Below are 13,470 nucleotides of genomic sequence, written 5' to 3' on the forward strand. Positions count from 1 at the left end.
CATGGTGAGTTCCAGGACAGCTGGGGCTACAGGGAGACCCTGTCTCAAAAAGACCAAAAAAGAAAAAAAGAAAAAAAAAAGAAAAAATATATATCTATTTTATTTTTATATGCATATGTTGTGTGTGTCTGTGTGCATGTATGTGCATGTATATGCAGGTACCCATAGATACCAGATGAGGGCATCAGATCCTCTGGAGCTGGAGTTACAGGCTGTTGTGAGCTGTCCAATGTAGGTTCTGGGAACCAAACTCTGGTCCTCTGCAAGAGCAGCAAGTGCTCTTAACTGCTGAGCCCTGACCCTCAATGTCTTTTTCCTTTATCTCCTCATCCACACTCCCTTCATCCTCTAAGGCCCAATTCACATGTTGCTTCCTCTGGGAAGTCTGCCCTGATCACCAAGCTTCAAGAGTCCTCTTGTGCCACCATAGCACATACAGACTGCTGGTTAATACCTTGAACTCTATGCCAGTGGGACTTATCCTTCTAATTTGGAACTTTGAGTGTAGGACCAAGAGGAATTTTATCCTGCACCTCCTGGGGAGTCTTATATGGTGCCCAGCATATACCATATCTCACAGTGAAGTGAGTACTACCTACTAATAATGGTTAATATTTATATGCCAGATATCTCTCTGGTTCTTTGCCTGAAGGATCTCATTCCAACTTCAGAAGATAAGGTATAGACTATAAGAGTGCTCATTTTTCGAACAGGAAGCGGAGGCACAGAGAAGTCAAGTATTGCCTAGCTTCATGCCGCTAGTAGTTGGTCAAGCCACATGTGAACCCAATGCCTATGACCTCACTGTCTGCTGAAGGAATGGAGGGAGGGTTTCTGCTGTACCCTTCCCACATCTGGGTCATATCAGGGCACTCTGTGTGTGTGTGTGTGTTGCTGATCCAGATGTGGAGTCTACATCAGGACCTCAGCTTTGCTCCTTCCCTGATATCCAGAAACACAGAGCCCTGAGACTGGGATGTTCTTTTTTTTAGCTTTATCCAAAGAAAAGGCTTATTTAGCTAGGCCTGATACTGTAGGCTTGTAATCCTAATCATGCAGGAGACTGAGGCAGAAGAATTGCAAGTTCAAAGACTTCCTGGGCTACAGAGTTGAGTTCAAAGCCAGCCTGAGCAACTTAGTAAGATCTTGTTTCAAAATAAAAATTTTTAAAAGAAAAAGAAAAAAGAGGGTTGGGAATATAGCCCAGTGGTAGAGTGTTTGCCTAGCATGAGTAAGATTTGGGTTCAATCTCCAGTACAAAAAAAGAGAAGCTTTCACCTCAGTGCTCAGGGCTTAGTATAGGGCTGGAAATGGAAATGGATGTCTTTGCTGGAAAGGATGCTTGCCACCAAGCCTGATGACTTGAGTTTGATCCCTGGAATCTACATGGTAGAATGAGGGAACTGACTCCTGCAGACCTTCACATATGATCCATGGCACACACGTGCGTGCGCACACACACACACACACACATAATAAGTACATAAATGAATAAACAAATTTCTAGCTGAGTCCTCATGAGAACTCTATTTTTACCATCTACCCTACTTTTGGCATGAAGAAAATAAGTCTGAGGGGGTCAGGTACCTGCTCACCTTACACACACAGCAGCTGAGCAGCCTTTCCTTGGCTACAGTAGCAACTCTAACCATAGACAGCCACCCAACCCTCACTTAAGGCATGGGCCTCCCCAGGGCCTGTCTAGCTCTCTGCAAACCAGTCTTGGACCTGTGCTGTCTGTTCAGTTTGGGCCTTGTATGAGCTCTCAGTTTGGGGGCTTTCTAGTTTTAAATCTACTCAGAGTAGGTAGGTTCCAGAGTTACTGCTTACCTCTTACCTAAACTCACGAAGCTTGGAAGACCAAGCTATTCAGAGTTCAGTCTGTTTCTCAAGCTGGCTAGTGAATTCCAAGATAGCTATTTTATTATACTTTAGAGTTCACAGATATGCATTGCTTATATTCTTAGCATTTTAAACTAGAAAAAGTCATCATGGGGGCCAAGGAGATGACCAAATGGTTAAAACACTGGCTGCATAGGCATGAGGACTAGAGTTCAGATCCCCATCACATAAAAGCCATGTGGGCATGACAGTCTGCCTGTAATCCTAGTGCTCCAGAGACAAACTGGTTAGCTAGACTAGCTGAAGTGGTGAGTTCTGGGTATAGTGAAAGATCATGCCTCAGTAACTAAAGTGAAAAACAATTGAGGAAGACACCCATGTTAACCTTGGCCTCTACACACACACATGAGTAGGCACCTCTGCACACATGTTCCCACACAAATGTTCTCACACACATAGACATACCATGCACACACACACCACTCACACATATACATGTCAAAAAGCCCAAAGAAATAATAGGCCATCTTGATAAAATGAAGAGGTGAGACATACAATTTATTACTTGAATGAATGCATGCATGAATGAATATAACATGCTTTAGAAAAGAAGGAACACCGAGTTAGAAGTGTGAAAGTGTTCTTTCTTTCATTATCTGTCTACCTACCTACTCATCTTTCCATCACAGTCCCAATCCACTCTTCTTTGCATCCATCTTTCCTTTCACCTACTATCCTTTCCTCTTCTCCTCCCTCTAATAGTTTTTATTTTTTTCTTTCCATCTTCATCTCATCTATACACCTATCCATTCAGTCTTTTATCAGTTCATCAATGTCTTCAGCTTCTATCCATCTATCCATGAATGCAGGTATGTATGCATTCATGCACTCTCTCATTCATCTATTCAGTATTCCTTCCATGCATTCATGCATCCATTCATCCACCAGTCTTTCCTTCATCCATCTATCCATCTATCCATGCATCCATCCACCACCCACTCATCCATATGTTGGCCCACAGAATAAGTAAATATTTCCTGAGCATTATAGCCATAGCTAAAGAATAGCCAAAATGAATGAAGTGACACTCTCTGCCTTCAGGGAACCTTAGATCTGGCTTAACAAGGAGGAAGCCGAGGTCTAGAAAGGGGAAGGGCTTTGCCCAATGTCACACAGTAAGTTAGGGAAATGAAGGGATGAAGTGGACATTTCAGGCAGAGTAGAATCCACAGGAGCAGGCTTGAGTCTATCTTCTGGATAGTCCTGGAGTCACTGCCTGCTAACTGCATCCTGGCTCTCCAGGAGGGCCTGAAGGGCCTGCCCCATGCCTCAGCTGCTTTCCTTTTTTGTTATTCTTTTGGAAGGGGAAGGAGGGAGTGGCTGCTGCTGTCCAGCTGTTATGTGGGACTACACATCCCAGCTCAGATGTGTCAGCTTCTTTGTGAAGGGTGAAATGGTTCTGGGCCAAGAGCCAAGGCCCAAAGAAGCAGCATGAGGGCGCTGTCCCTGGAGAGCTGGAGGAGCAGACTGAGCCCCTGCATCAGGGAAGTCCACTTATGCTTCAAAGTCACGTTAACTTTGGTGATGATATGATGTGCTCAGGTCCTGGAGATCAAGGCCTTTGACTTTGCATGGAAACCAATACTTTGACATAGCTTCTTTGAGGGTCAAGGTTCTTGGCCATGTTCTACCCCTCCCAGCCTCTCCTGAACCAGACATCCCCACCTTCACATTTTCCATGATCCTGGCTCAGGTTTCTGCCACTGACTTTGGTTTCCCTTGATCTGCTTAAGGGGGTCACACAGAGTTCCAGCCAGAGAAATGCTCATGGTCTTGACTCAACTCCACCCAAATCTTCCTCCTCCATCCTGCCCCCTGGAGCGCTGAGACTTCCAGAAGAACAGCGTGTTCTCCAGCATCTGGAGCTGGTTTCACGAGGGAGGTTCAAGGGCAAGACAATCCCGGAGAGAGACGCTCCGGAAGGGCCCTGGGTATGGGGATTGCAGGAGGCACGTGACTGAAGGAGAAGAGAATACACTCAGAAGGTGTCGTCTGCCCATCCCCCAGTAGCAAAGGTGCAAGTCCCCAAAAGATTGGGGAGCAGCATCCAGCATGAATATAAGAAGAGGGAGGAAATGGGGCCTATCCAGGGGTTCCAGCTGTGTCTGTAAAACTCCAGGCATTCACGATGCCCTAAGGATGGCAGCTAAGGATCCTGAATGTGGGCAAGATTCCTCTGATGGACAACAAAATCTAAACCAGAACGAGAGTGAGAGCTAGCCTCTAGATGTTTCTCTCTGTTCTCAGATCCCTCTGAAGGATGCCTGCCTTGGACAGAAAGAGGCACAGCTTCTCTAAGTGTCAGGGTTCTCACCTGTACAAGGAATGTTGATGCCAGTGCATGCTCAGACTAAAGAGCTGCCAGTGCAAGGTCAGCTTGTAGAAACCTTTCAAGACCTCTAACTTTTCCTCAGGCCCCCTCTATGGTCTGCTTCATCATGGTGCCTGCCAGTGTCCATGCGGTCTGTTTCTCCCTGTCTCTCATTTGGAGGTGAGTGGCTCGAGGCCCAGGTAAGTATTATTCATGCAGACACCCTTGGCACCTGCCAAAGAACCCCTTCAATGTCCAGCCATTGAAAGAACGAACACATGTACTAATGAATGAAAAAAGAATGCCAAGGATGTAAGGAGGCTTGTGAGCAGGCAGCATTTCTGTGGACATCTCCATCACACTCAGGGTTGGCCAGATCAGGATCCTGAGGCACCAGAGCCCCTTTTAGAATTGCCTGTGTGCTTCTTGAATATTTAGATCTGTTTTATAAAAAAATATTTAGCCGGGCGTGGTGGTGCACACCTGTAGTCCCAGCACTTGGGAAGCAGAGGCAGGCGGATCTCTGTGAGTTCAAGGCCAGCCTAGTCTACATAGTGAGTTCCAGGACAGCTGGGGCTACAGGAGATGCTGCTTCAAAAAGATTAAAAAAAAATTAAATTTTTTTTTATTTTATGTGTATGAGTGTTTTGTTTGCATGTATGCATATCCATTATGTGTGTGTAGTGCCCACAAAGGCCAGAAGAGGGCATCAGATCCCCTGGAACTGGAGTTACAGATGATTGTGAGCCTCCATGCTGGTACTAGGAACTGAACCCAGGTCCTCTGCAAGAACAGCAAGTGCTATTAACTGCTGAACCATCTCTTTAGCCTCTTGGGTCTCTTTTGCTGTTTAACCGGTTTCCTTTTCCTTATAGGGGGTTGCCCCAGTCTAAAAGACTTTTCTTTACAAAGACAGCAAATTCTTGACTAAGTAAGGTCCTCTACAGAATGATTAACCAGGGCTTCTGTTTCATGTCCAGGCTTCATCTCAAATAAAGTGGGCAGATAGATCTCCTGTGTCCTTGGGGCTTGACTTAGCAGCAGCTAATGGCTGCTGTGGGGTGCTCTTGGTCTGGCACACAGCCTTTACTTCTGTGCTATTAGTGACAGTGTTGGCCACCTGAACTGTGTTCTTTTCGCTGACTCCACAAAGACCTAACTCCATATTTTATATAATTTGGAAATAGTAGAATTGGCTTATTGCATTATTGTGGAGTTTCACTCTATTGAGCACCTATTTTACACCACAATATTATGTTAGGTTTATGGCAATGCGCAAAATTAATATGGTCTCTGCTTTTATGGAAGTTTCTCATGGAGGAAATAGATAAAAAGGCAATAAAACAGCTGCAAACTGGGATAAAAGCCATGAAGAAATCAAAGGAAGGACACAGAAAATAACAAGGAGGTCCCTGTTTAAGTGGCTGGGGAGGCTGTTCTAAAGACTGCATTTGAACTGAGACTAGGAGGCTGAGCTGTGGAGAACTTGAGGGAAAACATTTCAGGTGATTGGAAGAGAATATGCAAAGGCTTTGAGGCAGGCCTGCCAAAGGCTTAACTTTAAGGCAATGGAATGTAGGTCTAAGAGTCTTAGAATAATGGGGGGGGGGGCGAACTGGGGAAGATGGAATCCCTAGATCCAGTCTCAAGGGTAAGTACGGTCTGAACCAAGAGTTCATATTCTCTATGGGTCAGCCAACTCTAAACTGTCCTAGACTTGGGACTACAGGGGCCTAGGGCAGAGTCTGGGAATAGCTCAAAGTAATGTTTACTCTTGGAAAAACACAGAGAGTCCCTTCCTAAAGCCCAGAGATGATGCTGGCTACAGGATCCAGGTGGGCTTAGCACCTATCTTTCTTCCCTGAATATAAAGTCTTAGGAGCTAAGGAGATGGCTCATGACTGCAAGCACAAGGATCTGAGTTTGATCCCTAGAACCCATAAAAAAAAAAAAAGGGCAGGTGCAGTGGTGCAACATGTGGTCTTAGTGCTGGGGAAGTAGAGACAGATGGATCCCTGTAGCTGGCTGGTTGGTCAGTCTAACTTAATTGGTGAGCATCAGGCAAGTGAGAGATCCTGTCTCAAAAGGAGGAAGATGGAGTTTCTGGGGATTACACTCAAGGTGGTCCTCTGACCACACACACATGTGCATGCATACAACCCCCACACTATGCATTAAAAAAATTGCAGTCTGATTTGGACCTCATTCATTCATTTTTTCATTCACACATCCATTAATGGTTGGTTGAGACACACCCTGTATCAAGCACTGATAAGCACTGAGGATCAAGAAGTGATGAGAGATGAAGTTCCACTCTCAGGTACTTGTTTCCTCAATAGTGGGGAGACAGTAAAAACAAAACAAACCCTGGACCCCTAAGTCAATATTTTGCTGGAAGAGTGTTTGGAGAACTATCCCCCACCCTTTTTTATAAATAGAGTCTCACTATGTAGCCCTGGCTAGCCTGGAACTCACTATGTACACCAAGATGGCCCAGAACTCACAGAGATCTACTTGCCTCTGCTGGGATTAAATGTGTGTGTCACCATGCTGGCAAAACTCTCCCTTTAGAATAATTGCTCTGAGATTTTGGTTTCTCCATGAATTTTTTTTAATTCATTCTTTTCTGATGGATTCCATTCTGATAACCATAGTGCCTTGGCCCCTTCTGTCTCCTTTCTTGTTGGTCAGAATTTAAACACACACACACACACACACACACACACACACCTCTCCTTTAGAGGGCTGCAAAAGGCCCACCCACACAGACACATCCAAATACACATACTTCTCTAATCTCCCCAAATCCTCCAAAGGCTGGGGATGGGGCTGGCTTTCCGTCATGTGGTCCCGTTGGCGGTGCACATCCATATCACCCCCCCTCGAGGCGGGGGGCTGGCTCCCACTGGGAACAGTGTTCAGCCTTATCAACCTTCCAAATTCCTCCCTGGTCTGGTCCTAGGGTCCCTCTTCTCTACACCTGGCCTCCCCAGCTGCTGAGAGGTGAATGGGTGTGCTGGGCAAACATCCTCGCAACTTCCTGCTGCTCCCCTCTGAGACAACAGAACTGTCCTCTTCCCCCTCCTCCTTTCTTCCTCCTCCTCTTCCTCCTCTCCACACTTTCCAGCTGGAGCTTCTCTGGAATCCTGAGTCAGTTCCCTGTAGAGAAACCAGAGACCTCCCTTCCTCCAGGCCAGAGGAAGGAGATAAGACAGGCCTAGACCCTCTCTTCCGGCCTTTCATCCAAGTTATCTGGATGAAACGCTCAGGCTTGAAAGACTACAGGGCACAACCGAGGAGGGCTCAAGGCCAGCCATGTCAGGGGGAGCTGTGAGGGGGCAAAGAAGGGAAAGGAAGAGAAGCCCCACCTCTGGCAAGAAGGGCAGCTGTTCTGAGGGGTTTCTCAGAATCATTGAGACAGGATGCAGTAATAGCAAGGTCACCTCACAGAAGCATGACTCAAGCCACCTGAAAGCACACCTGCTAGGCTCCATGTACTCTGTCCCTGTCTCCATCCAAAGCAGTACAAGTTCTTTCAGGGCTGTGGCATGCGTGCGTGTGTGTGTGTGTGTGTGTGTGTGTGTGTGTGTGTGTGTAGTGGGGACTAACTTTTGCGTTTTGCTTTTAGTGCAATGAAGCACAGGCTTAACTGTCTGTACACAGATTTTTAAGGACATTGAAGTCATTCCTTTTCATCTTCCAGACAGGCACCCCCCCATCCTCATCCCTGGAAGAGGGAGTCCAGGAGGTGTTGCCATGGCATCCCTGCTGGAAGGAGACTTAGACATGGAAATGGAAAACCCAAAGAAGGACACAACTTACTCGAGGTCACACAGCAACTCCTGGCTGAGTGCTGTTCACAGCCTCTCCCAGCCAGTCTCTGGAAGAAGTCAACTGTGGTCTCTTACATGCCAGGCCTTTGGCTGCATTCATCTTTACATTAATGTTCTCACCCAATCATTACAGTGCTATGGTTCTGATGTTCTCATTTTTCAAATGGAAATCAAGGTCCTGAAGAAAAAAAGTTACTTGGCTGAACTGTCTGGCTGGTTTGGTGGCAGAAGCACAGTCAGACCCCAAATTTTCCAATTCCTAGCCAGGAGTCTTCTCACCCCTTAGACATCCCTTCCTCACTCCTTGTCCAGACAGGAGGGCTCCAGCAGTGCTTGCCCTCCCCCATGTCAGGGCTCCTTTCCTGCACTGGACCAAGGCCCAGAGGGGCAGCTGCAGATGAAGGGCAGGCTGTAGAGTTCATTCAGAAGAAAGCCCAGCTCAGTCTGCCAAGGACTGTGTGAAGTTTGCAGTCCTCTTTGTCTGCAAGGGCGTGAGCTCTAACAAACCTCTTTTCCTCTGAGCAGAACCTGTTCCAAGAAGAGTCTGTAGACCTCCAGAACTCTGCTACTTTACCCCTGGGAGACAGCTACAACCATTCTTAGAAAGACTTGGTCCAGATTTTTCCCATTTTAGAGACAAAGTACCTGAGGCCTGGGGAGGAGAGCCAGAGGAACAGCTCCTAGGGAAAGCAGAGGCAGGACTAAACCCCACTTCCTATTGCTCCCAATGCAAGTCTCCTCTCCACATGCCCTTGATCTATCTTCTGGGGACTAGGACTTGGACAGCCTTCCTCAGATAGCAAGTGACCCAGATGTGCTGCTTGAGAAAGTTTGGGGAGACCTAACACTCTATGCTTAGGACAATTCAGATGAACAGCAAGATACCCAAGTCCATCAAGAACTTGGCTCTTGCCTGGCCAAGTTTGTCTTAGTTCAAGAGGTAGAGAGGCCAGCAGGTGGAGACACCATGTGCTTGACCCCTAGGTGAGGCCTGGCCTTGCTTTCTGAGCCATGCCCCTCCCCCATCAAAACTTGAGGGCTCAGCTTGAGAGAGCAAAGGAAGGAGTAAAGGAGAGCCACGTTTCCTGAGGGAGGGAGGGAAAGAACAGAAAGAAGGAGCCCGGAGACAGAGACAGGTAGGAAGGCACAGAGAGAGACAAAGTCAGCAGAGACATGAGACTAAGGAACAGAAGTGGTGGCCAAGAGACGCACAGATGGAAAGAAAGGTCTCTCTCTTGCGTTGTCACCCTGCTCTGCACCGACTCTCCATACGCAGGTCCCTCCCCGGAGGTTGCCGGCCTGAGCCCATGGGGTCAGCCAGGGCAGTGTTCCTTAGTTTCTGAGTCTGGCTCAATATCTGGGTCTGGCTCTGACCCTCTAGAAGCGTCGGGTCCCCGGCCCTCTGAAAGCTCTGCTGTGCGCCCCCAAGCGGAGATAACAGCCTTGGAGCCACCGAGGCCCTAAAGGGGGCGCAGGAAAGCGCGCCGCCACTTTGCCCCCAATCTGCTCCTGGAACGCTGGGGTGGATGGAGGGCGGCCAGTAGACGCTATGGCACAGTGTGGGGAGAGCGAAATCGGTGTCTCGTGAGCTCACATCCCTTGATGCCCACTTCCCTTAAAAGGCGGCCGCTAACGTGTGCACCTACCGAGACCCTCGAGCAGCGCTGGCACTAGCCGCGAGTAACCTCTCCTGGCTCCAGGTCTAAGGGAGGTGTCCAAGGACCAGGTGGCTCCATCCAGAGCCCTAAGCATGTGTCCCCCAGAAGACCCTGCGCCGAGCCCCCTCCCCGCTCTTTGCGAGGATCCAGGCGCGCAGTGAAGAGGGGTGCGGAGTTGTGTGCAAAGCCAGGACGCCGACCCTCTCTCACGCTTACCGCATTGTTGAGGAAATCCGACTCGTTCAGATCTCCCAGGTCTAGGAAACTGGATCCCGGGAACAGCCTGTCGGTCGGGAAGGGTTCCAAGACCGCGTCCATCGTGCCGGGCTCCGGGGGACCCCCTTCGGGCCGGGCTTCCCTCACTCCAGGGCGGCGGCGATCCCCGCACCGAGCTGCGGCTGAGCGCGGGCGGGCGGCCCGGGGGGCAGGTCCCGGGCGAGCCCCGGGGGAGGAGCGGCGGAGGCGGCGCGGGTCGGGGGCGCTGGGGGGCCTTAGGGCAGCGGCGCGGAGCGCACCACGGGCATTTAGCCGACTCCTCCTCCTGCTCCTCCCGGGGCGCAGCTGGCTTCCATGGGGAGCCCGGGGGTGGGGCCCAGACTGGAGGAGCCCCCCGGGCCGGGTGGGAGCCGGGGGCGGGGGAGCTCAATGCTCCCCCGAGACTGGGTGGCTGCCGGGTCGCCGCGATCTCTCGGCGTCTCTCCCTCAGCACGGCTTCTGTCACTTTCCTCTGACACCGGGAACCCTAGCTGGGTAGCCCAGCTGGCCCGGGTGCCACGCCCCCACATCAATATTCACGATAACTCAATATTAATGAGAAGAGGGCGTGGCTCGGAGAACCTTCTCTCTTAAAGAAACATCTCAGAGTTCGCCTTCCTTGTCAGGCTCAGGTCTCTGAACTCTCAAAGACCGGATTGAAGCAAAATCCTTCTGGAAGCTGTAGCATTCGTGAAACCGGGGAGGCTTGTGAAGGCTTTACAGACCATTCCATGAATTTGATGAGGGAGCTGAATTATTCCCATTTTTCCAGACTGGTGCTAAACCCTGAAACAACCTAAAGTCAGGGAACGCCATTTCAACAGATCTTCCCTCAATGGGGAAGTTTTTAAGGTCACCCCCTCCCTTCTGCTCCCCCTCCTTTCCCCTTCCTTTTCCCTTTTCTCTCTCTCTCTCTCTCTCTTTTTTTTTTTTTTTTTTTTTTGCGGGGTGGGGAGGGGCAGGGTCTCATGGAGCCCAGGCTAGCCTGGAACTCTAGTGCTGGGATTACAGGCATGGACTACCACACCCAATTTTATGTGGTGCTGGGGGGTCAAACTCAGGGCCTCGTGCATCTACTTATTGAACCATATCCCTAGTGCCCATTTTCAGCTCCCCCTAGGAAGCAGTCCCTGCAGCCCCAGGTGGGTGCAATAACCACCTCTGCACACACTCAGGACACGTCTGAACCATATCCCTAGTGCCCATTTTCAGCTCCCCCTAGGAAGCAGTCTCTGCAGCCCCAGGTGGGTGCAATAACCACCTCTGCACACACTCAGGACACGTGTTACAATCGTTGTTTGCTCACTTGTCTATGGTCCTACAGACCCCACTCCCCCAACAAAGACTTATACCCAGCTTTCCAGTACATGGAGGGGCTGTATGAATAGCAAGAGATGGATAAGTTGAGCACCTTCTTTTCCTGACCACTGAGAGCAGGAAGTTGGAGAACAGTGAAGTCTGGTGAGCCAAGGTACTGGCCAGAAGCACACTCCAGTCACCTGACACACCCAGGCCCCCTTGGACTCATTACTTAAGTAGCCTGCTCCTGAGAAAACTTAATCTCTTAAAAGGGCTGATAAACAATCTCTTAGCACCTGAACAAATGGAAATGGCAGGAAGGTGCTCCCTCAAGGGCTGGGTCCACTGTTTCCTGCTCAGAGTCATGGGATTAAGTGTGTCCTCCTTGTTTGGGTAATTAGCTCAGGAACCCAAAGGTCTTTAAGAAGTAGAGATGTCATTGCAGCTCAGCCAGGTTTATCACCGAAAATCACTTTCAATGCTGACGCTCATCTGAGACCAAAGCTGTTTGCTGGGTTAGAGTCAGGCAAGTGACTTTTCTTATCTTATGACCCAGTTGACATAGTTCTGGACCGTGAAGTTGTGACCTTCCAGGTGGTCACATGACTGTCGACGCTCAGGCTTCCTACTGAGTTTACTTCTGAGAAGTTGGCATCATACCCAGGCTCTTGGGACCCTGCTCATCAGCAATACCACTCTGAGAAGTTAGGCTGGGCATGGGAGAAATCAGTTCACTCAGAACAGTGTTGGGTAGACTGAGGGAGTGGGTCAGCTGGAGACTATTCAAACACAAGAGTGGCTGGACACAGGGCGAGGGGAGTAGTTCCTGTCTGGGTGGACAAGCCAGCCTGTGGAGGGTGAATTTGTGGCAGCAGGTGTCTGGATTCCTGGCTCCTGAGCTGGAGTCTCTGTGGGCCCCTATGAGGAGTAAAAGTGTCCCTCTGCCTGAGGTTGGCTGGAAATTGTGCCTGTGTTCCCCCTAGTCTGCCCTGTAATTAGAGACACAGGTACCATTTAAGTGATTGGGGAAGATTATAGAGTTTTAGATAAGTAGGATTAGAATGTCCTGTCTTTCCTTATTCTTATCCAGGTGAACACCCTAGGAACCATTGAAAATAATCCTGGGGAGACATTCTGGTTCCGGCACCTCCTGTGGAGTCTGAGAGGCAAGATCTCCCTAGAGTAATCCTGGGGGAAAGAGGAAGTTAGGAGAGGGGACAGGTGGTGCAAAAGCTGGAATGAGGAACAGGTAAACCTTTTGGAATGAAGGGGATGTAAGGTGCAACAGAGATGTGGGTGCCTAGGGATTTTTTCACACATTCTACAAATGTTATTAAGCATCTACTGCCCCTAACGCAGGCAGTGGAGACTGGGGTGGAAGAAAGTATGGCAAACAGTCTTTTTGAGACAGGGTCTCCCTGTAGCCACAGCTGGCCTGGAACTCACCATGTAGACCAGGCTGGCCACGATCTCACAGAGATCCACCGGCCTCTCCCCTCTGAGTGCTGAGGTTAAAGGCATGTGCCCCATACCCAGAAGCAAATGATCTTAAGATATGGTGGGAAGGACTACGAAGGAATAAAACAGTGTGACATGACTGCCTCTCTGAGCAGTGTCAGCTGAGAACTGAATCATGAATTTGGGTCATTTTGGGGCCAAGTGAAGGGAAAAGTCTTCCAGTCAGTGGGACAGTATACAGTAGACAAAAGAGAGAGGCTTGACTGCATGGGTAGGCAGTGGTTCAGGAGGCATGAATGTGGAGTCCCAATGCTATACACAAATCTGAAGCTCTATTCTGTGCAAACACGGGCAATAATTATGTCCATTCAGATAGAAGTCCTGTCCCTGGCACTTCTGAGGGTGTGGTCAGCAGCGCAAGGCCTTTATCTCAGATGGACACCAGGGCTTTGTGCATGCTAGGTGAGCACTCTACCACTGAGTTCAGCCTCTCCTGCAAAGGGCTTGGCAACACATGGCTGCTGCTTGTAGCCGTGCTCCAGCTGTGAAACAAAAGCATACTGCATAATGACATCACCACACAGTTGATGACAGTCAGTGACGCACAGGAGGAAAAGGGCAGAGATAAGCTTCCTGCCTGTCTCAGACACTGAAGGTCAGGTGGAGAGAGAGGCTTTTGCTAGGCTGCATTGTGTGTGTGTGTGTGTGTGTGTGTGTGTGTGTGTGTGTGTGTGTGTGTTTTCTCATATAGTCA

At 49.3% G+C, this 13,470-nt stretch overlaps 1 protein-coding gene and 1 long non-coding RNA gene across 2 annotated transcripts in view; one reads left to right on the forward strand and one right to left on the reverse strand.

Annotated features, from left to right (window-relative positions):
- Window positions 1-10,451, reverse strand: part of Creb3l1 (cAMP responsive element binding protein 3 like 1) — a 43,965-nt gene extending 33,514 nt beyond the window's left edge. Inside the window, exon 1 of the mRNA XM_008851586.3 lies at window positions 9,921-10,451. Coding sequence (XP_008849808.1) covers window positions 9,921-10,022 — 102 coding nt within the window. The 5' untranslated portion in view covers window positions 10,023-10,451. The remainder of the gene's footprint in view (window positions 1-9,920) is intronic.
- Window positions 9,112-13,470, forward strand: part of LOC115067439 — a 24,277-nt gene continuing 19,918 nt past the window's right edge. The window contains exon 1 of the long non-coding RNA XR_003846859.1: window positions 9,112-9,182. This is a non-coding gene — a long non-coding RNA (uncharacterized LOC115067439). The remainder of the gene's footprint in view (window positions 9,183-13,470) is intronic.

The sequence above is a fragment of the Nannospalax galili genome, unplaced genomic scaffold, assembly GCF_000622305.1.
Source record: "Nannospalax galili isolate Female #2095 unplaced genomic scaffold, S.galili_v1.0 scaffold2046, whole genome shotgun sequence".
NCBI lineage: Eukaryota > Metazoa > Chordata > Mammalia > Rodentia > Spalacidae > Nannospalax > Nannospalax galili.